This window comes from Papio anubis, chromosome 12 (assembly GCF_008728515.1).
Source record: "Papio anubis isolate 15944 chromosome 12, Panubis1.0, whole genome shotgun sequence".
NCBI classification, from domain to species: domain Eukaryota; kingdom Metazoa; phylum Chordata; class Mammalia; order Primates; family Cercopithecidae; genus Papio; species Papio anubis.
Genome location: NC_044987.1, coordinates 95,852,992 through 95,878,490, shown reverse-complemented (window position 1 = coordinate 95,878,490; position 25,499 = coordinate 95,852,992). Strand labels below are relative to the sequence as shown.

General features: G+C 39.7%; 2 protein-coding genes across 2 annotated transcripts in view; one reads left to right on the top strand and one right to left on the bottom strand.

The window, feature by feature from the left end:
* Positions 1 to 25,499, bottom strand: part of PRR5L (proline rich 5 like) — a 246,468-nt gene that overhangs the window by 21,310 nt on the left and 199,659 nt on the right. The gene's annotated exons all lie outside the window — the stretch shown is intronic.
* TRAF6 (TNF receptor associated factor 6) lies at positions 1,191 to 23,600 on the top strand. Its single transcript, XM_003910025.5, has 7 exons — positions 1,191 to 1,455; positions 9,331 to 9,648; positions 13,036 to 13,186; positions 14,409 to 14,567; positions 16,627 to 16,698; positions 19,004 to 19,081; positions 21,008 to 23,600. Exons 2-7 carry the CDS (start codon positions 9,353 to 9,355, stop codon positions 21,818 to 21,820), a joined length of 1,569 nt encoding a protein of 522 aa, XP_003910074.1. The 5' UTR covers positions 1,191 to 1,455; positions 9,331 to 9,352; the 3' UTR covers positions 21,821 to 23,600.

Here is a 25,499-nt window from a genome sequence, read left to right as displayed (position 1 = left end):
ATTTAGCCCATACTATGTCATAGTTTTGGGTTTGTTTGTCTGTTTGTTTGTTCCTTGAGACAAGGTCTCACTCTGTCACCCAGGCTGGAATGCAGTGGTGCCATCATGGCTTACTGTAGCCTTAATTGCCAGGGCTGAAGCCATCCTCCCACCTCAGCCTCCAGAGTAGCTCACACTACAGATGTGCACCACCACACCCAGGTAATTTTTAAATTTTGTGTAAAGATGGGGTCTCACTATATTGCCCAGGCTGGTCTCAAATTCCTGGCCTCAAGTGATCCTCCTGCCTCAACCTCCCAAAGTACTGGGATTATAGGCATGAGCCACTGTGCCTGGCCAGATAGTTTTAAATAACTTCTTTACATATTTTATCTCATCCTTCCAACAACACTATGAGGTAGATACTATTATTATCCCCATGTTAATACGAGATGAGGAAACTGAAACAAGTACGGATTAAGTATTTTACCTGAATCACACATTTATTAAGGGAAAAACTGGATTGGAACCAAGCATTCTGGCTTCAGGATACATACACACGACCACTATCCTGGAAAACCTCTCCTAAGAGGTGGACGATGAACCCAATACGCAGAGGTGGATGAAAATCTTTTGTGCTTCTCCAGCAAATGCGTGGTACATTCCCTAGACGTTTATGACCAGTTAAACAGGGAATTTAAAATAGCTTTCCCATGACAGAGAAAAACAAAGGGCTGGTGTTGTTGGCAGGAAATTCAAAGAAATATTTAATGCAAGGGCTGCCTCCCTTGGACCGGATGAAGGGGAAGAGCAGGTAATAATAGAGAGTTCTATGGATCGCGGAAACTTCCTGGGCAAGGAAGGTGGAGCTGGGGAGGGATTTAAGAATTCCTGAAAGTCAAGCGATCCAGCCCAGCTGGGGTTTTCTCCTGCTATAGGAGTGCTATAAAAGCGCAATTTGGGATTACTACTGTCACTGCTGCTCACCAAATTAAGTTATTCGGGGAGTGATCTTGTCGTCGCCATCCCCATTCCAACACACACCCATTGACATACTCGGATTTGGCTGTGCGGCGCAACGAATTCCCAGGTGGGACGCGCGAGCTGGAAGAAAGCCAGGCGGCGGGGCTGGGGGCCGGGCCCGGCCCGTGCCACAGTTCGCCTGGAGGATCACCGCCAGGGGGCACTCTCGCCGAAGTCGGCCGCTCTGTCTCCTCCCCCGCGCGCTCCCTGCCCCTCGCTCCCCGCAGCCAGCAGAGAAGGCGGAAGCAGTGGCGTCCGCAGCTGGGGTTTGGCCTGCGGACGGTTCCCGGAGATGGCGACGGAGCCCATTAGACCTAGAGTTTGACGTCCAAGCAGCCACGTCTCGGCGCGCAGTGTCTGTATCCGTCCTCTACCAGCACCTTGGCTGAGCGGAGTCGTGCGGCTCGGGGGGAGCCCTGCCCGCCTGGTTCGGCCTCCCTGCGCACTTGAGTGGTGGGTCTCCTTCAGGCGCCTCCTTCTGGCGGCCGCAGCCTCGCTTCCCAGCGGTCAGGGACGCCGCCCCCCGCCCTTTCGCTCTCGGCAGGTCGGGGACGGTGTCCCTGTCCCCTCGCTCCCCACCAGTCGGGGACGCCTGCCCTGTGCCTTCGCTTTTCACAGGTCAGGGACGCCGCCCCTGCTCCCTTGCTTCCCACAGGTTGCTGGACGCCGCCCCTGTCCTCTCGCTTCCCGCTGGTCGAGGACACCGTTCCCTGTCCCTCGCTTCCCGCCGGTCGGGACGCCGCCTCTGATTCCACGCTTCCCACAGGTCGCGGACACCGTTCCCTGTCCCCTGACCTCTGCTCCCCAGGCCTCCTCTTCCTCGCTCACTCCACCCCCTAAAAAACCCCACGTCGCCTTCCTCAACCTTGCTCCCCTCACTCCGCTTTTTCCCCTTCCCAGATAAGGAAATTGCCTCCTGCAGTTTTCCGCTCCTTGAAACAAACACCTGCTTAAATTTTTTAAAAATCCTTTACGTTCCTGGCGACTCCGTCTGTCACTGTCATGGGAAAGCTATTTTTGGATTCCCTGTTCAACTCGATAGAAGTCTCAGGCAGCGAGTTTAAAAAAAAAAAAAAAAAGGCTCAGATGACACGAATGTTTCCTCCCCCACCCCTACAGTCGGTATAGTTCGAGCGACTGTTCCAGACGCCGGGTTGATAAAGCTGTTCCTAGTATTTGGCTTTAGGGGAACTCCAGCTGAGTTAGGACTGTCTTGAATGTGAACAGAAAGCACCTAAAGTATTAGCAGCTTCGCTGTATGGTATTTGATTGTTTCTTTCTCTGGGAGCAGATTACTATTTCTGAATGTCTTGTTACACAGGTTCCATATAGAAACGAGAAAAACTGGTAAAGAAGTTCTGTTTTGGCCTTGTGAACTTGGCCGCTGTCATTTCATTCATTCTCTTTTGGTTGCTAGGGAAGGGAGAGGGGCTTTTCTGATTTTGAGGCTGAGGGTCTAGGTAAGAACAATGTGGCCTCTTTTGTGACTCTGGGAAGGAGTCGGGCATGTGGTGGGTACAGGATTACATCAGAGATTCAGCCTGCATGCACCACAGTATTTCAGAATTGTAACATGAGGTCTTCTCTGTGATAAATTTTTGGGCATATGATGCCGATAAACTTTTGGCCACTTAGATTTGGAGAGAAGTTCAAATCCTTGCCTCCTGGAGCAGAATAAATAGTGCCCAGGAAGGGGAATGCCCCTTGAATTTGGATTCAAAGTTAAGGCACAACAGCTGAATATTTTGCAGCATCTCTTGGCCATTGGAGTACATTTGTACTTCTTCACACTTTAGAAATTTAAGAAGCTGGTAAACAGTTTCTGTTTCTAAAGCTAGTAGGAAATTAAAGGTAATTTCTCCTATTTTCTTTACATGGTTTTTACTTTAATAAGTTACATGTTTACTCATGTATGAATTTCAGTTGACTTAAAATTGACTCATTTAAGACATAACCCGTTGACTTCTTTTAACTTGGCTCGTATCTCCTTAGCATCTGCCTTGGAGGACTAATATTTTGTACATCATCCTACTTCCCCCTCCCCCAAGACATTTTACAGTATTCTCCTTTGATGATAATGTACACCCAGACACTAATTTGTGAATTTAAATCATGATTTATGACAAGGCTGTTTTCAGTACTACTCATTTTATAGTTGAAGTAAGTTAGCAGTAGTTACATTCCACAATATTTAAGGTAGTGCTTATTAGATTTCACAACTGCAAAAGGGAATTACAATCAGGACACTCTTAACATACAAGTTAAGGAACGATTTATACTTTGTTCCATCCCTTTATTAATTCCTGTAGAAAGCCACGTAAGTAAGTAGAATAGAGGCTGTAAGAAATTTTTATTTTAGGCCTGGCATAATGGCTCATGCCTGTAATCCCAGCACTTCGGGAGGCTGAGGTGGGAGGATAGCTTGAGACCAGCCTGGGCAACATGGCAAAACCTTGTCTCTACAAAAAATACAAAAATTAACCAGGCTTGGTGGCACACACCTGTAGTCCCAGCTACTTGGGAGACTGAGGTGGGAGGATCACTTGAGCCCAGGAGGTGGAGGCTGCAGTGAGCCATGATCGTGCCTCTGCACTCCAGACTGGGCAATAGAGCAGGACCCTGACAAAATTATATATATATATTTTTTTAACAAAAACATATTCTTTCTTATGTAAAATCAAAGTTCTATCTCCAGCCTGCTTTTGTAGCAGCTCCTATGACACAGTAGGAGGTTAAAAAGTAAAAAAAAATCCTGATAGAGCACAATATTTTCTGCATGCATGCCAGATCATCTTTTATTTACTTCTGTAACTGACACAAAGCACTTTTTGTTCTTCTCTTAGTATTAGTTATCATTATAATTAAGTTAGAAAGGTGATTTTTCCTTAACTCATTGCGATCCTTAAAACTAAAGGGACAAAATGTTTTAACTTACCAAAGAAAGAGGAAACAAAAATGCTAAGTGGCAGTCAAGAACTGTTTTTAACTTAATTTTCCCTTTATGTTCAATTACATGGAACTATATACTATGGACTTAAAGGGTGACCATATAAAAAAGTTTATTTGGAAAATAGAAAGCTCTGGATTGCTTCTTAAAGTGTGGAAAGTAATGTGAAACTTGAAGGCAAATAGATTTTGAACATGCTCACTTTTATGTCACACTGCATTCCCACAGTGGAGTTCCTTTTAAGGAATTATAACTGATTAGACAGATTTTCTTAGGAACACATTAGCTATAAAAGGTCTCTTCAAACCTAAAGACCTTCAAGCCTTTTGAACTGGATTGGAAGCAGGCAGTGTATAGACTGTCCAATAAACTAAATTTTGAACTGGACGTTTGGGCAGAAAAGAAAAGATACACCTAGCTTCATAATTTCTGCCTTTGTCTTCTGGCCAGCACTTGGATATATGTCCTATAACCAAATAACAAATACTAATTTCTCAAAAGTGATTTTACTTTTAAAAAAATGGTTCAATACCTAATATTGTCAAGGGTAGAGAAAAATGGACTCCTGCCTATATACCATGCTTGTGGGAGTGGAAATTAGAATGTGTGACACATATTGGATAACCAGGATTATCTATCAGAAAGCTTAAAAAGTTACATACCCTCTGATCCAACAATTCTACCTCTAGGAAATTTACCTAAGGAAGTAATTGGACACAAAAATAAAATGAGGTCTATCTGTATACCTTATTTTATAGCACTGGTTTTTTGCGCTTCACGGATACTGCTTTTTTTTCTTCAGCACGTTGAAGATTTATGTGAACCCTGTATTGTACAAGTCTTTCCATGCCATTTTTCCAACAGCATGTGCTCACTCTGCATTTGTCTGTCACATTTTTGTAATTCTTGCAATATTTAGAACTTCATTATATCTATTATAGTGATCTGTGCCAGCGATTTTTGATGTTACTATTGTAATTGTTGTTTTGGGGTACATGAATCACACCCATATAAGATGGTGAACTTAATAAATATGAGAGCTCTGACTGCTCCACTGACCAGCTGGTATCCTTACTGTCCCTCTCCTCAGGCCTCCCTACTCCCCTGAGACACAGCAATATTGAAATTAGACACAACAGTTTTGAAATTAGACCAATTAATAATCCTACAATGGCCTCTAAGTGTGCAGGTGAACCAAAGAACCACAGGTCTGTCACTTTAAATCAAAAGCTAGAAATAATTATGCGTACTGAAGAAGGCACATCAGAAGCCAAAATGGGCCGTTTAGCCAAGTTGTGAATACAAAGGAAAAGTTGTTGAAGGAAATTAAAAGTGGTACTCCAGTGAACTCACTAATGAGAAAGTGAGACAGCCTTATCGCCGATACGGAAAAAGCTATAGTGGTCTGGATGGAAGATCAAACCAGCCACAACATTTCCTTAAGCCAAAACCTAATCCAGAGCAAGGTCCTAATTCTCTTCAATTCTGTAAAGTTTGAGGGAGGTGAGGAAGCTGCAGAAGAAAAGTTGGAAGCTAACAGAGATTGGTTTATGAGATTTAAGGAAAGAAGCCCATCTCCATAACATAAAAGTGGAAGGTGAAAGAGCAAGTGTTGATGTGAAACTACAGCACGTTATCCAGAAGATCTAGCTGCGATCATTGATGAAGGTGGCTACACTAAACAGCAAATTTTCAGTGTATACAAAACAGCCTTTTATTGGAAAAAGATGCCACCTAGGACGTTCATAGCTATAGACAAGTCTGTTCCTGACTTCAGAATTTTAAAGGACAGGCTGATGACTCTTGTTAGGGGCTAATGCAGCTGGTGACTGTGAGTTGACACCAGTGCTCATTTACACTTTTGAAACTCCTAGGGCCTGAATAATTATACTAAATCTACTCTGCCTGTGCCTTGACAGTGTATCTGTTTACAGCGTAGTTTACTGAATATTTTAAGCCCACTGTCAAGAACTGTTCGGGAAAAAGAGATGCCTTTCAAAATGTCACTGCTCATTAACAATGCACTTAATCACCCAAGAGCTCTGATGGAGATGTTCAAGATTAATGTTGTTTTCATGCCTGCTAATATAACATTCATTCTGTAACCCATGGATCAAGGAGTCAGTTAGACTTCCAAGTCTTATTATTTAAAACATACATTTCATAAGGCTATCGCTGCCATAGAGAGTGAGTCCTCTGATGGATCTGGACAAAGTAAATTGAAACTTTCTGGAAAGGATTCACCTTTCTAGATGCCATTAAGAACATTTGTGACTCATGGGAGGAGGTTGACATATCAGCCTTAACAGGAGTTTGAAAGAAGTTGAACTTGAAAGACGCCCTCATGGATGACTTGGAGCGGTTCAGGACTTCATTAGAAGTCACTGAAGATATGGTAGAAATAGCAAGAGAACTAGAATTAGAAGTGGAGTCTGAAGATATGACTGAATTTCTGCAGTCTCATGGTAAAACTTGAACAGGTGAAGAGTTGCTTCTTATGGATGAGCAAAGAAAGTGGTTTTTTGAGATGGAATCAACTCCTGGTGAAGATGCTGTGACCATTGTTGAAATAACAACAGAGGATTTAGAATATTCTACAAACTTAGTTGATAAAGCAGTGGCAGAATTTGAGAGGATTAACGCTATTTTTGAAAGAAGTTCTCCTGAGGGAAAATGCTATCAAACAGCATCACATGCTACAGAGAAATACTTCTTGGTAGCAAACTTCATTGTTGTATTATTTTAAGAAGTTTTCACAGCCACCCCAGCCATCAGCAATCACCAACCTGATCAGTCAGCAGCCATCAACATTGAGGCAGGACTCTCTACCAGCAAAAAATATTACAGCTCGCTGAAGGCTCAGATGATCACTAGCAGTTTTTAGCAATAAGGTGTTTTTCAGTTAAGGTATATGCATTGCCTTTTTAGACATAATGTTATTGCACACTTAATAGACTACTGTATAGTATAAACATGACTTTTTATATGTAGTAGGAAACCAAAAAATTTGTATTATTTGCTTTATTATGGTATTTGGATTATTGCCGTGGTTTGGAACTGAACCCAAACTGTCTGAGTATGCCTATATATGGGAATAAAGATAACAAAGGATATATACCCTAGTGTAGCATAACAGCATCATTTGTCCTCAGATTTGGAAGGTATAAAGGGGGCCCTATACCCTGTTTTATGACTCAGCTGTAGTGACTAGGTCTGCTATTTTCTGCTGTCTTGCCGTTGTTTGCTTCCTTTCAATCTATATGAACCTTCCCTAGGAGTCCACATCAGATATAGCAAGGCTATGGGAGCTATTTTTAACTTAGGGCATACTGTATCAAAACTAAATAAACCACAGCCGGGCACGGGGGTTCATGCCTGTAATCTCAACACTTTAGGAGGCCAGGGCAAGTGGATCGTTTGAGGTGAGGAGTTCTAGACCAGCCTGGCCAACATGGCAAAACCCCGTCTCTACTAAATACAAAAATTAGCTGGGCGTGGTGGCGGGCGCCTGTAATCCCAGCTATTGGGGATGCTGAGGCAGGAGACTTGCTTGAACCCAGAAGGCAGGGGTTGCAGTGAGTCGAGATTGCACCATTGCACTCCAGCTTGAGCAGCAGAGTGAGACGCTGTCTCCAAAAAAAACACCTAGACAAGTAAACTACATGCCAAGTTTCTTTGCAGATTCTTGGGAATTCTGTCAATTTAGTGTAGTAGTGCTGGACAGACCATGTTTAATAGTAGCTGTGGCCAGCACTTTAGTGTAATAAAATAAAGGCAAATAAATTATAAATGCAGTTTCATGGACAAATTGGTCAAAACATGGATAAAAGTAGTGTAGTGCAAAGTGCAAAGCTCCAAGGTCAGGTAGACTTGGGTTCTGATCCCAACTCTGTTACTTATTAGTTGGGTTGTCTTGGGTAAGTTGCTTAACCTTTTAAGCTCCATAACTACCACTTTGATAAGTGGCGACAACAAAACTTAAGTAAAATACTACATGAAGTTGTTGTAGTAGCTCATTCTTACTGACTGGCACTGTTCTAAGTGCTTTGCACATATTAACACATTTAATCCTCTGAGTAACTCAGGTGGATTTTATTGTTAGAACCATTTTACAGATGAGAAAATTGAAGCACAGAAAGGTTATATAATTTGCCCAGCTCATAAATGGAAGAAAAGAGTTGAATTCATATCACTCAATTCCAGCACCTGAGCTCAGCACCACTTACTAGCACTGCCTTTCCAGCCAGAATAGTGCCTCATTGTAGGTGGTCATCAAGTGCTACTGAGAATCTTTGAAAAGAATTAAAAGGTATTTGTAGTGGTAAAAGGATTGAGTACTACTGTCTTAATCTTTGATTTGGTGCAGTGGCAGCAAGGAATTTTACATAAAAGTGAGACAAGCAGGAGAATATGACTGGAGGCCTACATTCTGTTTCTAGAATGATATCTGGCACATACTAGAAATTTTTTTCAAAAGTAATTATTTAAAATACAGATGTGGTTACATGGGCTGTGAATTGCTCTTACGTATTAGCTGCTTGCTTGTAAATACTAATATCTCCTCTGCTCATGAAACCAATAGTTTTCCATAGGCAAACAAAACATCACTTGTTTTTCCAGTCATTAATAATGAAACATAGTCACTTGACCTGACTGAAGGCAGAAGGACATAAAAGTACACTTTTTCAATTCTATTTTTAATACCTAATAGAAATCTCCACACTGAGCATTTAGAAGTCCTTATAGAATTTTAGACCTGGAAAAGAAACCAAGATCTAAATGGTTAAGTAACTTGCTCTAATCACGCGTCTGATAGTGGCACATGATCACCTGATTCCTTGTGTACTGCTTTTCCTGGCACCGAGCTGCTAGCCATACTATTCCCTTCAGCTCAGGATACTTGAAGGAACTTGAACAACATGGATAAGTTCTTTAGCAATGCTTAGTGAACACTTACTGGATGAAAAATCTTGTGCTAAGTACTGAGGAAATGGAAATTAAAATATTTAGCTCAATCACAGGAAACAGACATGTAAACAGATAATTGTGATATAGAAGAATATTACAATTGAGGTGCTTCTCCTTTTTTAACTTTATATGCTGTCATTCTACTAGATCATGAACTTCTGAAGGGACCTAGCTTTCTTTGTGTGCTCCAAGTGATTTGCACAAATAATAATATATATTTTGAAGGAGAGAATCAGGTAACTTACAATAGTTGTGAAAAAGCTCAAAACACTTTTAAAAGTTTTCTGTAAATAACAATACAGCTGAGGTACATGAATTAAAAAGTGACTTGTATAGATAAGCTATGATATATATGTGTGGGGTGTGAGTGTGTGCGTTTCTTATAAAGGCATTTTTTCTTGTTGTTTCTACAGAGCAAGTGATAATCAAGTTACTATGAGTCTGCTAAACTGTGAAAACAGCTGTGGATCCAGCCAGTCTGAAAGTGACTGCTGTGTGGCCATGGCCAGTTCCTGTAGCGCTGCAACAAAAGATGATAGTGTGGGTGGAACTGCCAGCACGGGAAACCTCTCCAGCTCATTTATGGAGGAGATCCAGGGATACGATGTAGAGTTTGACCCACCCCTGGAAAGCAAGTACGAATGCCCCATCTGCTTGATGGCTCTACGAGAAGCAGTGCAAACACCATGCGGCCATAGGTTCTGCAAAGCCTGCATCATAAAATCAATAAGGTACGTGAGCGTAAGAAAGAATGGTGTCCTATAACAGAACCAGATGCAGAGAACATTATTACATAGAACATGGAACATCCCAAAAGTAGTCTTACACATAAAAAGCTACTTAGGAAAAAAGAACAATGGACAGAAAATTGAGAAAGTTAGATTCTTATCCCAGTTTCCACTGTTGTGTGAAAAGTGACCTGAATCTCCTCCTCTCTTGACCCTTGAATAAATAAGTAAATAATTTGCTACTTTTACTTAAAGCAGTTCTAATGCAGACTGGGGAGTGACTCTATGCTTTAAAGAAAACAGTATTTTTTAAATGTACCTTAAATTATGATGCTACTAGAGAAGGATAATCTCAAACACACAAAGAATACTGACTGTAAGCAATGAGTTATTGTGATTTTAGGCATGTTAAATCTTGCCTGTTACCTAAAGTGTATGGTCAACTGTAAAATTACCAGTATTTTTAAAGAAAGTATTAACTGAAGGCTCTACCTTCATAATATATCCAAAATCCAGTCCCTACTCACTTCCTGCCTCTACCACCATCCTGTTGTGAATCACCACCAGCTCTCTAACAGGCCTCCTGTTTTCTATTCTTGCCTTCTTCCAGGCTGTTCTCAATACAACAGCCAGAGTGAACCTAGTAAAATAAGTAAGATGGTGTCATCTCTGCTCAGACCATTGTAGCAGGGTATCTGGGAGTAAAAACTAAACTCCTTACAACCCTGTATAATAGGCCCATGATTCATTTCCTGACCTCTTTTCTGCTGTGCTCTTTGTCCTTCTACCCATTCATTCCCTCTTTGCTATTCCTTGAACGTGTCAGGCACACTCCTACCTTGGTGAGTGGCTTTAGCTCTTCTGTTTGCAACACTCTTGCCACAGCTAACCCCTTAACTCTTCCTCTTTGGCTCAAATGTCACCTTCTCATAGGTCCCCTCACCACCCTGTTTATACCACCGTGTGGTTCCACCCTTCTTGCCAGACACTCCCAATCTCTCCACCTGGCTCTACTTTTCTTTTTTCCCTTAGCACTTTCTGCCTTCTAAAGCACCAGATAATTTATGTGGTTATTGTCTGCCCCACTGGATTATAAGCTTCTTGAGAGCAAAATTTTAGATCTGTTTTATTTCTTGATTTTTCCCAAGTTCTGGAAATAGTGCCTGACCCATAGTAGATGATCAGTAAATCATGGTTGCTTTAACTGAATGAAAGTACTTGCAATTTCCATGGAAATAGATACATTTTACTGTAATTCAAAAGTACATAGGAATTTTTTAGGTGACTAAGGATTCCTATACAGGACAAAAAATTGGATGAATGGGGGCAGATTTTATGTTCTTCAATAAATAGCCATCTAGTTATATTAGTGAATTCATTGTAAGTCTGTCCTGGCAATTTGTTAGTCTCCAAAAAGTTTTTATCTGCCGACTTTTACATTAACTTTTCTATAAAATTTGAATTTAAGAGTAACTACATCCATACTCGGTACTTGGCTTAATTTAAATCACAAAAGGTAACATCTGTTGTTTCAATTTTGGGGAAAAATGTATTACACAGTGCTGACTTTACAAGATCTATTTTGGGTGGATTTTCTCAACCTCGACATTATTTTATTTTATTTTTTATTTTTTGAGATGGAGTCTTGCTCTGTCTCCTAGGCTGAAGTGCAGTGGCACAATCTCAGCTCACTGCAACCTCTGCCTCCCGGGTTCAAGCAATTCTCTGCATCAGCCTCCTGAGTAGCTGGGATTACAGACACCCGCCACCACACCCAGCTAATTTTTTGTATTTTTAGTAGAGATGGGGTTTCACCATCTTGGCCAGGCTGGTCTTGAACTCCTAACCTCGTGATCCACCCACCTCAGCTTCTCAAAGTGCTGATTACAGGCACGAGCCATTGCACCTGGCCAACATTATTGATATTTTGGGCTGGATAATTATTTGTCATGGGAGAATGTCCTGTGTGTTGTAGGATCTTTAGCAGCATCCCTGGCCTCTGCTCACTGGATGCTATTAGTATCCTCCTTTCCTGCACTTAGAAGTCCCAAAATATCCCCTGGGGGTCAAAATTGCCCCTAGTTGCGACCGCTCTATGCATGAGAGCAGAATTAAAGGCACAACTTTTTTTTTTTGATGCAGAGGCTGGAGTGCAATGATGCAATCTTGGCTCACTGCAACTTCTGCCTCCCAAGTTCAAGTGATTTTCCTGCCTCAGCCTCCCCAATAGCTGAGATTACAGGCGTGCATGCCACTATGCCTGGTGAATTTTTGTATTTTTAGTACAGATGGGGTTTCATCATGTTGTCCAGTCTAGTCTTGAACTGCTGACCTCAAGTGATCTGCCCACCTTGGTCTCCCAAAGTGCTGGGATTACAGGCATGAGCACTGTGCCCAGCCTCAACTTTTTTTTTCTGTGTATAATTATTTTTATTTATGTTGTATTTAGGTAAAATGGTAGCATATTACGGATCATTGATTTTCCTGTAGGTAGAAATGTAGTTTTTTACCAGGTGTCAGCCATGCCCAGGAAGGTAGCTAACCTTTAGCAGCTTTTTAATAGCAAGATGTTTGTGAAAGTAGTGGGACAGTGGTCTGAGAAGGAAATACAACCCACAAAAAGAAGTCTGAGGCTTTTTTTTTCTGTCTCCCCGTAAGCTTTTTAAAAACGAACACCTAGTGCCAGTGTTCTTAAAGGAACTGCTCTGAAATTTCTCATTGAGTTTGTCATTCAAGCAATCAAAGTGCATCTCAATACAACCCCATTGTCTTTTCCTGAGGATAGTGTTTTCCAGCATAAGAAAGAATAAACCACTGAGAAGCAGGACATAGAGGTCCTTTAACTTTCTGTCACATTGGACCCTAGACATACAAATAAAGGAGGACTTTTGTTGCCTGTTAGCTGGAGTGTTATAGTGACTATTTCAGAGTAAACTTTAAAATGTGACTTCATGGAGGTACTGCTAAGTGCTGAAATTTTTACTTATGACTGAGCAATTGCATTATAGACATGTTATTAGCACTGTGAGCATCTTTCTAGTGTGTTGTATAGGTGTGACAACACAGAGGCCAGACGGCCAAAATTCCCATTCTTAACTTGCACTTCATTTTATACCAATCAAAATACCTTACTCAGCTAATTTTTCTCAAAAAGCTGGACTCTATCCTACTGTATAAAAATCCCTTTGCTTTTGATAGGCTATCAATATGCTGCTAATTGTACTCATTTCATAAAAGAACAGTTTATTTTGTTGATGTGCAATATAATGTGTTAAATTGTTTTTTCCTTCTGAAACAGTAAATGGAGAATTTATATATAGCGAATTAAAGTTGTTTGGATTTTCTAAAGTGAATATTTAAATCTAGTTGTGTGTATTCTGTTTCTGTTAGGGATGCAGGTCACAAATGTCCAGTTGACAATGAAATACTGCTGGAAAATCAACTATTTCCAGACAATTTTGCAAAACGTGAGATTCTTTCTCTGATGGTGAAGTGTCCAAATGAAGGTTGTTTGCATAAGATGGAACTGAGGCATCTTGAGGTATTAAAGTTCTTTTCTAGCTGTTAGCGCATGTATGAAAGGAAGGTCCTACAGAATAGGGACTTTGCTATGTCCATCTGTGTATTGCCAGTACCTAGCATATGATGATTAGTTAATAAATTCTTGCTGAATTAATGCCAGTCCTTTAATTATTGAATATAAATATAAGTAGAAACCAGAAATATACTGTTTTACCTACTCTGGCTTTGCCTAGCAGTAATTTTTTTTAAAAAATCAGTATTGTTTCATAAGCTTTTTTGGTGAGTTTTGTCTGCAGTAAACCTGAGGAGCATTTTACATACAAGTGTCGGCCAGGCACAGTGGCTCACCACTGTAATCCCAGCACTTTGGAAGGCTGAGGCAGGTGGATCATGAGGTCAAGAGTTCGAGACCAGCCTGACTAATATAGTGAAACCCCATCTCTTACTAAAAATACAAAAATTAGCCGGTGCATGGTGGCATGCACCTGTAATCCCAGCTACTCAAGAAGCTGCGGCAGGAGAATCACTTGAAACCAGGAGGCAGAGGTTGCAATGAGCCAAGATCGCGCCACTGCACTCCAGCCTGGGCAACAGAGTGAGGCTCCATCTCAAAAAAGAAAATACAAGTGTCACATTTTAATCTTAAAACTTCATTTTTGTCATTTTGAAATAAGCACTAAGTCCCAAGTAATCATCTCAGTATCCTCATTATACTTTTTTCTGTTTTTTAAATTGTGCATTTTATTATGAACTAAATGGAATACTCCTATAGTTTGAGATTAACTGAAACAATCAGATTATAAAATAATTTGCTTTTAAACTAAATAGATCAATTATTAACTTGGTGATTTTTACCAGAAATTAAATATTATTAATGTTATATTTGAAATTAAATGTTTAAGACAGCTATGCTACTTGCTCCTTTTACTTACTAGCTCTTAAAAGAGAGTGGCCTTTTCAACACAGTAATAAATTGATAAATGGGAAATCTGACTTCTTTCCAACTCTCTACCCTAATTGGATGCATGAACTTGAGAATTCACATTTCTTGTATAAATTTGCAATCCATGACCATTTGAAAAAATTCACTAAAGACGTTCACATTGTGAATGGTTCTGTGGTGTGCACTAGACAAAGTAGGTTCAGTAGCCTGCTGAAAGAGAACAGTATATTATTAGGAGAGATTATATGTAGAAGACTTCAGAGTTGGCTAATACTAATCTATTATTTTTTTATTATAGGATCATCAAGCACATTGTGAGTTTGCTCTTGTGGATTGTCCCCAATGCCAACGTCCCTTCCAAAAATTCCATATTAATATTCACATTCTGAAGGATTGTCCAAGGAGACAGGTTTCTTGTGACAACTGTGCTGCATTAGTGGCATTTGAAGATAAAGAGGCATGTACTAACTTGGAGTTGTTAAATTCACTACTTCGTAAAACATTGTTCTTCAATGTGTACTTGAGGGGGTTAGCAGTAGATAAGGATGTGACTCCAACTCTGAGTCTATATTATCAATTTTGGGAAAAATGATTTTTAAGAAAAGAAGCTTCAATAAGCCATTTTAGTTTGTAAGTGTAGAATTTGTATTTGCATGTCTTTCTTAAAAAACATTTATACTAGTTATCACTATTGTAGATAGGCAAGCAACAAAACTTCTAGGAAAGGCATATGCTGATCAGCTTTCCCGTGTGATATTTTAATGACCAATTTTGGATTGGAGACAAACAAGTAGAATAATTACTGCATAAGATCTACACAAAATTATTTTGAAAAAGAGAATGGGTTATAATTATTATGAAGAATAAATCAAACCCACAAAGTCTGTTTCCTCGATGATACTTCATCGTGCTGTATATATAATGTATTTAATGTATTTACATTTACTTCTCATTTTGTATGTTATATTTAAATTTAAAAGTTTATCCTTTTTTTTCGCTCTTGTTGCCCAGGCTGGAGTGCAATGGTGTGATCTCAGCTCATCACAACCTCTGCCTCCTGGGTTCAAACGATTCTCCTGCCTCAGCCTCCTGAGTAGGTGGAATTACAGGCGCGTACCACCATGCCTGGCTAATATTTTTGTATTTTTAGTAGAGATGGGGTTTCTCCATGTTGGTCAGGGTGGTCTCGAACTCCTGACCTCAGGTGATCCGCCCGCCTCGGCCTCCCAAAGTGCTGGGATTACAGGCACGAGCCACCGGACCAGGCAAAAAGTTTATCTTTTAAAAAGAAACTTGATGGTGCCTAACAGCATCATGATTATAGGACAGTTTTTATATTCAGAAACTGAGATAGATTAAGTAGACTTGTATTAATATTGCCAATAAAAAAGCTAACACTGAAATCTAAGCCCTTGATCCCTATCCTATGTATACTTTTATAAAATAATCTACATATAATTTATGTTCTTTTGTTCTATTACTTAGATACATCCTTAAACTACAGTTTTTATAAATTCATATTGGCAGTTTTTCCCTACTTTGAGATCAAGTGTATTATATCCATTACATTGATAAAATATTCAAAAAAAGTCAGCCAACTTGATATAAATATAGAGAAGTCTCAGTCATAATCAGAGTAAAATGACAACTCCTTCCTTTCTTTTTTTTTTTTTTTTTTTTTGAGATGGAGTTTTGCTCTTGTTGCCCAGGCTGGAATGCAATGGCGCAGTCTCAGCTCACCGCAACCTCTGCCTCCTGGGTTCAGGCAATTCTCCTGCCTCAACCTCTCATGTAGATGGGATTACAGGCCTGCACCACCACGCCTGGCTACTTTTGTATTTTTAGTAGAGACGGGGTTTCTCTATGATGGTCAAGCTGGTCTCAAACTCCTGACCTCAGGTGATCTGCCAGCTTTGGCCTCCCAAAATGCTGGGAGTACAGACGTGAGCCACCGCGCCAAGCCCGACAACTTCTTTCTAAACTTTAGTAAATTAGATTGACTTAACCTGGAAGGCTAATTATTTCTTAGCACGTCAACTAAAGTCATTATATTCTAGAAAATAAGGCTCACCCTTGTGCGGCATATGAGAACCTGAGCACCAAATCCTCATGCCCTAATAAAAGATTTGTTCTTTAACTCTACTGACAAGAAATTTTAATCAAATTGTCATTCTGCTGCTGAAAATTTTTGGAAAAAGATTGCCTTTGGAGAATTATAGCCTCGGCAGATGATGTCCAAAGTAGTTACAGGATAAAAGGAAGGAATTGGAAATATTATTTTTTATATACTACCCTGCTCTTTTAAAGAGCTGGAAGGTTGAATGAATCTCATTATTACACTGGGAAAGAGAAAGAAAATATCCTTTATATATTACTCTCACTTTCACTCACTTTTGCTTTATACAAATTGATGTCCTTATTTGTTTATAGTGAAAAATTGCTTTTTATCAAAATTAGTTGTTTTCACTTTTTCAGATATTTTCATGCTTTAATTATATTTCTCGAATAAAATTTAGATCCATGACCAGAACTGTCCTTTGGCAAATGTCATCTGTGAATACTGCAATACTATACTCATCAGAGAACAGGTATTACTCATTTTCATAAATTATTATTTTCATAAACAGCTTAAAGAAGTGAGTTAGGATTTTTAATTGAAAATTTAAGTCAATAAGGCAAAGAAATACAGATTGAAGAAGTATTAGAGCTGTGTGGAAATTTTTTATATTAATTAATATAAGTAATAAATACTTTAATGAAGAACAAAACATCCAGCCCTTTTTAAGTACTTAGAATTCCTAAGTCATTAACATAATACCTGTGCTTTTGTATATTCATAAAAATTCCCAACAAAACCAATTTTAAGATAAAAATAATCAAAAGTAAGGGTCCCCAGTTATAGAAAGAAAAACTAAGATATATATCTATTTACACACCGGGAAATGAGGCTCTCAAGTGTCCACAGATTGGCCGAAAGAATAAGAAAGAACAATGAAATAAAGGAAAGTAGTTCTGTTCAGTAGGAGAATATTAATTGAAGCTGTAATCCCTGAGGCATACAGGGAAGTTTTCAGATTTTCAGGACCTGTAGCCCTTCTGTTCAGTTGTCCTGTGGGCCACCAATCGGGCATCATTAGAAGTAGTAACTATAACAGAAAATTATATGGTGGGGTTTTTTTGTTTTCTGAGATAGAGTCTCATGCTGTTGCCCAAGCTGGAGTGCAGTGACACAGTCATGGCTCACTGCAGCCTCAAATTCCTGGCTCAGGCTGTCCTCCTCCCTCAGCCTCCCAAGGAGCTGGGACTACAGGTGTGCACCACCATGCCTGGCTAATTTTTTATTTTTTTAGATTTTTTGTAGAAATGGGGTCTTGTTATATTGCCTAGACTGATCTCGAACTCCTGAGCTCAAGCAATCTTCCCACTTTGGCCTCCTGCAGTGCTGGAATTACAGGTGCAAGCCACCAAGCCCAGCCCAAAGACTGTTTTGACTATTAGTAGAGAAAGGAAAATTCCATCTGATTGCTATCTTCTGACATTTGGGGAGTTTTCCCACAAAACATGAATATTAACCATTAAATATTTATATACCCATGAAATCTGTAAACCCAGAGATCATTATTGACATACCTTACTGAGAAGCAGCAAGCAAAACCTGTCACTGGACAAGTTTGTTAACCTTAAAACTTTTTCATTGGTTTGTTGCCAGTCTATTAATTTTTCCAACAAAGGCTTAATTTGAAGGTGTTAAACTTCTTTTGCTTATGAAGTCCTAACTCATTTTCCTTTTTGCTCTCTTTTAATATTTAAAGGAAACCACGCAACAAATTAAAACCCAGCAAAAGAAAATATAGGAAAAAACCCTAGGCTAAGAGTCAGAAAACCTGGGTTTTCATCCTAGTTTTAAACTGTATTAACTGGTTTTATTTGTGCCCTCTCATCTTTAACAAGTTGACATTCTAAATAGATCTGGGATCAGCAAACTGGCCTGCCCCCTAGATTTGTCTCACTGCCTGTTTTTTGTAAAGTTTTATTGAAAGAGCCATGCCCATGTGTGTATGTCTTGTGTATGGCTACTTTTATATGACAGTGGTAGAGCTTAATACTTGGGACAGAGGCAGTACAGCCCATATTTACTATCTGATCCTTTACAAAAAATTTTATTGACCCCTGTTCTACACTGTTCCCTCTTGAGAAGTGAAGGATTGAATTATAATAAATGGTCTCTCCGGTACTTTCTGTTTGAAATATCTACAACTATAGCTAACTTAAATTTCTAAAGGGAATTTGGCACCTCTTTTAAAAAATATGATTGAGTATAATGGATCTTACCTTAGAGAATGTGTCTTAGATTCCAACATCGAGGACTGAGACTTTCTTTAGAGCTTTTATTAATGTGTTTAAAGTACCTTCTAACATCTGAGTCTCCCCATTGTAACTAACATATGCCCAGATTAACAAAAGTTAAGATGATTTTTGAAAGGTGGTCATGAGGAAAGTATGGGTGTAGTCAGTGGCTTCAGTGCATGCAGTTGACTGGTTCCTATTAAATGGCCTAGACCGTAGTGGGAGTCTATTGAGTTTGCAGTTGTAGCTGTTGTCAGGTGTTTTTTCTGTAAAGTGCCACTAGAGGGTGCCAGTTCCCAGCAAGAGGAACAAATTCATTTTCTTGAATTTTGAATAATTGGAGGGGTTATGATGAGATGTTGATATTTCCTTTCTCTATAACTTTTGGAAGTAAATGCTATTTTAATCTTTGTGGGTGATGGTTTATGCTGCACCTGTTCAACTGCCAATGTGGTACAAAAGCAGCCATTGACAATACAGTTTAAATGTTATTTCATCGAACATGATATGCAAGGAGGATTTTTCAGCCTTTGTTTTGGATTTCAGATGCCTAATCATTATGATCTAGACTGCCCTACAGCTCCAATTCCATGCACATTTAGTACTTTTGGTTGCCATGAAAAGGTAAGATTTTTTTTTTTTCTTTTAGTTCTTGAATATAAGTAAAAAAATACTCAGTTACATCATGTAGTGGAGAATAACAACAAGAATGTAAATGCTTTATAAAGCAGTGTAATAAGTTATATAATAGAGTTATTCATGGATGCCATGGGCAGAAGCAAAGGCATACTTAGCAATGCCTAAAGCGTTCAGACAGATTTGAAAAAACATGATGCCTTGGGCTGAATCTTGACAGGTGAAATAGTTTTCCAAGAAGACAAGGGAGAGAAGACCAGTGAGAGAGAGTGAGCATGGTGATTTGAAGAACTACAATTAGTTTGTGTTGTGCTAGTTCAACCCAGTAGCAATGTAGATGATTTGAGGTAGAGGTGGAGGTGGGGGTACTAGTACCTGAGCTGTTGGAAATGCTTAAGTGAAGACAGCTTGAATTATGGTGATGACAGTGAAGACAGATCTAGGAGACAGTACATATTTAGGAGAGAAGATCTATTGCCTATGTGACTAACTAAATGTGATGAGTAAAGGAGAGGGGGGCATCTAGAATGACTCTTGGTTTCTGGCCTTTGTCACTGGGTAGATGGAAGGGCCATTCGGCAAAAAAGAGTGAACACAGGAAGAACTGATTGGAGGTGGAGTTTAAAAAAGAAAAATCTGTTTTAATGAATTGAGTTACAGATATGACTTCACCCAGCTAGGGAACAGGTGGAGAGGACTGACATGCATTCTGTGCTGTCTTAGGCCCCAAAGAGAAATTAGGACTCAAGTATTGCTTTGGGGAAGTGATTTGTGGTGATAATGGAAGGTGTGATTGAGATCAGATAGAGTATGTACAGGAAAGAGAAGTACACCAAGGAAAAGAGCCATGAACAAACAGTGTAAGAAACAGATGAACCAGGCAAAGAGAAGGTATTATTATGGTCTCCAAAATTAGTTTCAAGATTCATGATCAGTAGTGTCAAATGTCTGAGATGGATCATTGTTTATGTTATGTCTTTCTTTTTGGAGAGTGCAGTTACACTTTTGCTTTTCCATTATACTTCTTTTTTTCCTGACTTATGTATAACAAACATACATTTAATAATTTAAAAAAATAAAATGAGCAAAATGGTATGGTTATAGTTTGTGGAAAAATTCTGTATTTTTGTGCTTAGAGAAAAAGACTTGAAAGAAATAAAATGTTAATGGAAGTTAGGTGAGATAATAGGTAACATACTTTCTTTTTGGTCATCTATATTTTCTAGGTTTTTTAAAGACTATGTGACCTTTTATAATAAAAAAGTGTTGTATTATGAATGTTTTTCATATAATAGGATGTTCTTAATGACCTTGAATAGCGTGGTGCCAGGAAAAAAATCCAATTTGCAATAGATTTGTATACTGGGAATTGCAGACGATACAGATAGACTATATTCTTGACTTTAAAAAAAAAAAAAGAAAATGGTATTAATATTAACTGGAGAGAGACAAAAGATCTTCAGAGAAGTTTATCCTTTTTTAATGGGAAATATTTTAATAATTGTATTCTAAAGAGGGAGAGATGTTTGAAGATGAAGAAAAATCACTGAGTAAAATCTCTGGGGTGTTGCAACAGGTCAGGTAACATTTAGCACACAGGTAGAATGTTAATCTTGGAGAGGACAGGCATCTCAGTCAGAAAAGAAGGATGTGTATAAATACATTTTTTGTAGGTGGGAGGGAGATGTATATGAGTGAAAGCTGGGAGAGTAGTCATCAGATAGTCTGTTTTCCAGCGAACTAAGAGGCAGAGTCGCCTCATTGGATCAAAAATCTGTTGAAGGCAGAGGAAAATGGTAGAGCATTGAGGGAAGTGGTGTGACTACTTGAAAACCTCTTATTTGACCTGGCCAGGTCCCTTTCCTGCTCCTCACAGTATCGGTTCCCAATCTGAGGCTTGTGCTCGATTTTTAGATGCAGAGAAATCACTTGGCACGCCACCTACAAGAGAACACCCAGTCACACATGAGAATGTTGGCCCAGGCTGTTCATAGTTTGAGCCTTATACCCGACTCTGGGTATGTCTCAGAGGTCCGGAATTTCCAGGAAACTATCCACCAGTTAGAGGGTCGCCTTGTAAGACAAGACCATCAAATCCGGGAGCTGACTGCTAAAATGGAAACTCAGAGTACATATGTAAGTGAGCTCAAACGAACCATTCGAACCCTTGAGGACAAAGTTGCTGAAATTGAAGCACAGCAGTGCAATGGAATTTACATTTGGAAGATTGGCAACTTTGGAATGCATTTGAAATGTCAAGAAGAGGAGAAACCTGTTGTGATTCATAGCCCTGGGTTCTACACAGGCAAACCCGGGTACAAACTCTGCATGCGCTTGCACCTTCAGTTACCGACTGCTCAGCGCTGTGCGAACTATATATCCCTTTTTGTCCACACGATGCAAGGAGAGTATGACAGCCACCTCCCTTGGCCCTTCCAGGGTACAATACGCCTTACAATTCTTGATCAGTCCGAAGCACCTGTACGGCAAAACCATGAAGAGATAATGGATGCCAAACCAGACCTGCTTGCTTTCCAGCGACCCACAATCCCACGGAACCCAAAAGGTTTTGGCTATGTAACTTTCATGCATCTGGAAGCCCTAAGACAAAGAACTTTCATTAAGGATGACACATTATTAGTACGCTGTGAGGTCTCCACCCGCTTTGACATGGGTAGCCTCCGGAGGGAGGGTTTTCAGCCACGAAGTACTGATTCAGGGGTGTAGCTTGCCCTCACTTGTTCAAAAACAACTACCTGGAGAAAACAGTGCCTTTCCTTGCCCTGTTCTCAATAACATGCACATGAGCCGCAGGAAAGATGTAGTATCTACTAGTGAGTGTTGTTAGAGAGGTCACTTACTATTCCTGTTACAAATGATCTGAGGCAGTTTTTTCCTGGGAATCCACACGTTCCATGCTTTTTCAGAAATGGTTAGGTCTGAGGTGCCTGTGGCATGTTGCAGCAGCTATTTTGTCAATTAGTATACCTCTTTGTTGTGCTTTCTTGGGCTTTTGCTCTGGTGTATTTTATTGTCAGAAAGCCCAGACTCAGAGTACTAAACTTTTAATAATAATGGACTTTCCTTAAAACTTAGTCTATTTTATAGTATTATATGTAATATATTAAACGTGAAAATCACTACCGCCTTGTGCTAGTGCCCTCGAGAAGAGTTATTGCTCTAGAAAGTTGAGTTCTCATTTTTTTAACCTGTTATAGATTTCAGAGGATTTGAACCATAATCCTTGGAAAACTTAAGTTCTCATTCACCACAGTTTTTCCTCCAGGTTGTTACTAAGGATATTCAGGGATGAGTTTAAACCCTAAATATAACCTTACTTATTTAGTGTAAACATGTCTGTTGAATACTTGTTTAAGTGTTAGTTATGCCTTGCTTACATATTTCCTTGAGGTTACGAAGCAGCATCTTCCCCAGAGTTTGTAATGCTGAGAACCATGTGGATACCAAGTGCTTATTGTATGCTGTGTAACCCTTTTTGTCTATTCAGTGCAGAGTGAATTTCACAGCTCTGCGTATGTCTTCAGTTGTTTAATGCTTACAAGACAGGAGATACACACAGTCAGCAACATAAAAATTAAAAGTGACTCAAGTAGTCAGCCCATGTGGCATCTCGGTGGTGGTGACAGAAGCTATGTGAGCCAGAAGTTTTTAGCTCTTTCGAATACCCTCTGTTTTAGTTCAATTAAATAGAACAAAATTGATTTCCTATAATGAGAATTTTTTAAAACCTGGGAGATGATTGGAGATACCTAAGAGGTCACCAAACTAAGATTAGAAGTCATAGTGGTTGTATCACAACTTAGCTTGAGTACGTTGCTGTAGCCTAACAACTGCAGGTTCTGAGAAGGATCCTGTGGAATCCTGGAAGTAGCCAAATTTTCCTAATAGGGAAAGATGATTTTTTTGTGTGCCATGTATTTGTTAAAGGCCTATATATAGATATAAAATATTGTGGAATTGTTCTCAGGGAGACCCGCAACTAGTATAAGCTTATAAAGGATCTGAAGATCCATCCACCATTTAAAGTTGTCTGATAACGAGAGATAACATTGTATCCCCAGAGAGGCCAAATCAGGGTCCCCAGCCAGCGTTCTAGATCAGCCTTCATTTCAAGAGAAAGCCAAGGCCCTCATCTACCGGGGAGTGTGGTTTTCAGCCCCAGCGAGTGTCGTTTTGAACTTTCCCTTTGCTTTTTTCTCTCTTCTCCCTCCCCACCCACCCTTAGGCTCCTGATCTGGCGAGTTTGTTATGGAGTGAAAATAAAAGTCAAGCAGAGACCTTGTTTCCCATGCCACCATTAGTACCACAAGCTCATGGCTAGTTACCACATTATTTCCTGGCAGTTTGTGTCCCTCAGCTGTGCCTTCCAACCAGCTCCTGAGAATCACTGCATACCACCCTCTACGTAGGGAAACCCACACTGCTGCTGTTCCTGTGATTGTTTTACAATGAATAAATAATTGTCAAATTCCATTTAAAAAGTAAACAGTAGTAGTTTTGTATTTGCATAGAAAAAGCCTGAAGGAAATATACTAAACTTTTTGTTGGCTTATTTTCCTTTGTGCTTGCTTATATTTTTTACATTTTCTACAATAAATGTGTACTTTTATCAGAGAATTAAATGTTGCCACAAAACATTCAATCTCCACGCCCCCAGCTCAAAAAAGGAAATGATATTTAAAAACTTCCTGGTCAGATTTCTATTAAAAGCATTGGCTGTGCATTAGGTACAAAGAGGAGTCATTTCCTGCCTTGGTGATACTATTTTTTTCTACTAACTCAAGTCTTTAAAAAAAAATTTTTTTTATTTTGCCTAATTTCAGTTTTTAGCAAGCTTTCCATCTGTAAAATGATTTGGACTAGATGTTTCTACAGTCCCCTCCAGCCATAACATTCTGTCTCAAATTAAGTTCCAAGCACCAGAACACTGACAATACTTACTAAAGTATTTTGCCAGTAGAAAATGTCTTTAACTTATTCTTTGCTGACACTGATACTTTCCTCTAATTTAGTGTCTGTCGGCTGGGTCACATCTTAAATAAAATGAGCAATTTTAACCCCCAACATTTGGCATTTTGTCATAAACCAGCCAGTTATTTTATGCTGGTCATTCATCATGACTACAAAGTAAAAGAGTCAAGCTATCATTCCAAATAAAACTTTTGACTTCAATCAGAATTAAGCCTTAACCTGGAAAGTTGGTTTCTTCCTTGTATTTTCCCAGTCTCCTACTCCATTCTTAAACATGCTAGTTTCACTCAGTTGGGTGTACAAGCCTTCGGGCTTTATGTTGTATGTTACTAACCATCTTTTAACATACTTATCTTTTGGCATCATTCTGGGACATTGCTAAATTAAAAAGAAATTGTTTCCTCTTTTTCTGGAGATGTCTAACCAAGGGATTTTTTTGCTTTTTTCATTTGTTTGTTTGTTTGTTTTGAGAAAGTCTCACTCTGACACTCAGGCTGGAGTGCAGTGGCGCGACCACGGCTTGCTGCAACCTCTGCCTCCCGGCTTCAAGAGATTCTTCTGCATCAGCCTCCCAAGTAGCTGGGATTACAGGCACCTGCCATCACGCCCAGCTAATGTTTTTGTATTTTTAGTAGAGACAGAGTTTCACCATATTGGCCAGGCTGGTCTGGAACTCCTGACCTCAGATGATCCACCCGCCTCAGCCTCCTGAAGTGTTGGTATTACAGGCATGAGCCACCGTGCCCAGCATCCAACGCAATGCTGGATGAAACTTGCTGTATGTCATACATTTTGCTATTGGCAAACAAGTCTGAATGTTGATTTGAAGTTTGGTAGTTTGTTACTATCTATTGGCAGCAAGGATTGTTTATTGGTATACTACAATGTGATTGAACTTTTTTTTTTTTTTTTTTTTTTTTTGAGAGGGGTCTCACTGTGTCTCCCAGGCTGGAGTGCAGTGGCGCGATCTCGGCTCACTGCAAGCTCCGCCCCCCGGGTTCACGCCATTCTCCTGCCTCAGCCTCCCAAGTAGCTGGGACTACAGGCGCCCGCTACCGCGCCCGGCTAGTTTTTTGTATTTTTAGTAGAGACAGGGTTTCACCATGTTAGCCAGGATAGTCTCGATCTCCTGACCTTGTGATCCACCCGCCTCGGCCTCCCAAAGTGCTGGGATTACAGGCTTGAGCCACCGCGCCCGGCCGTGATTTAACTTTTATTTTGGGGATAAAGAGTAGAAAAATGAAACAGAATGAAGGCAGGTGTTTTTTATCCTAATGATGAACTAATACAGAGCTATTGGACTATCTCTAGCAATTAATTTTTGTGACCCTTGTAAAATTATACAGGTCACAGTATAATTCTCCATTACTGTTTTTATACCAGTAAGTCTTAGATAAACTAACAGCATGCTTAT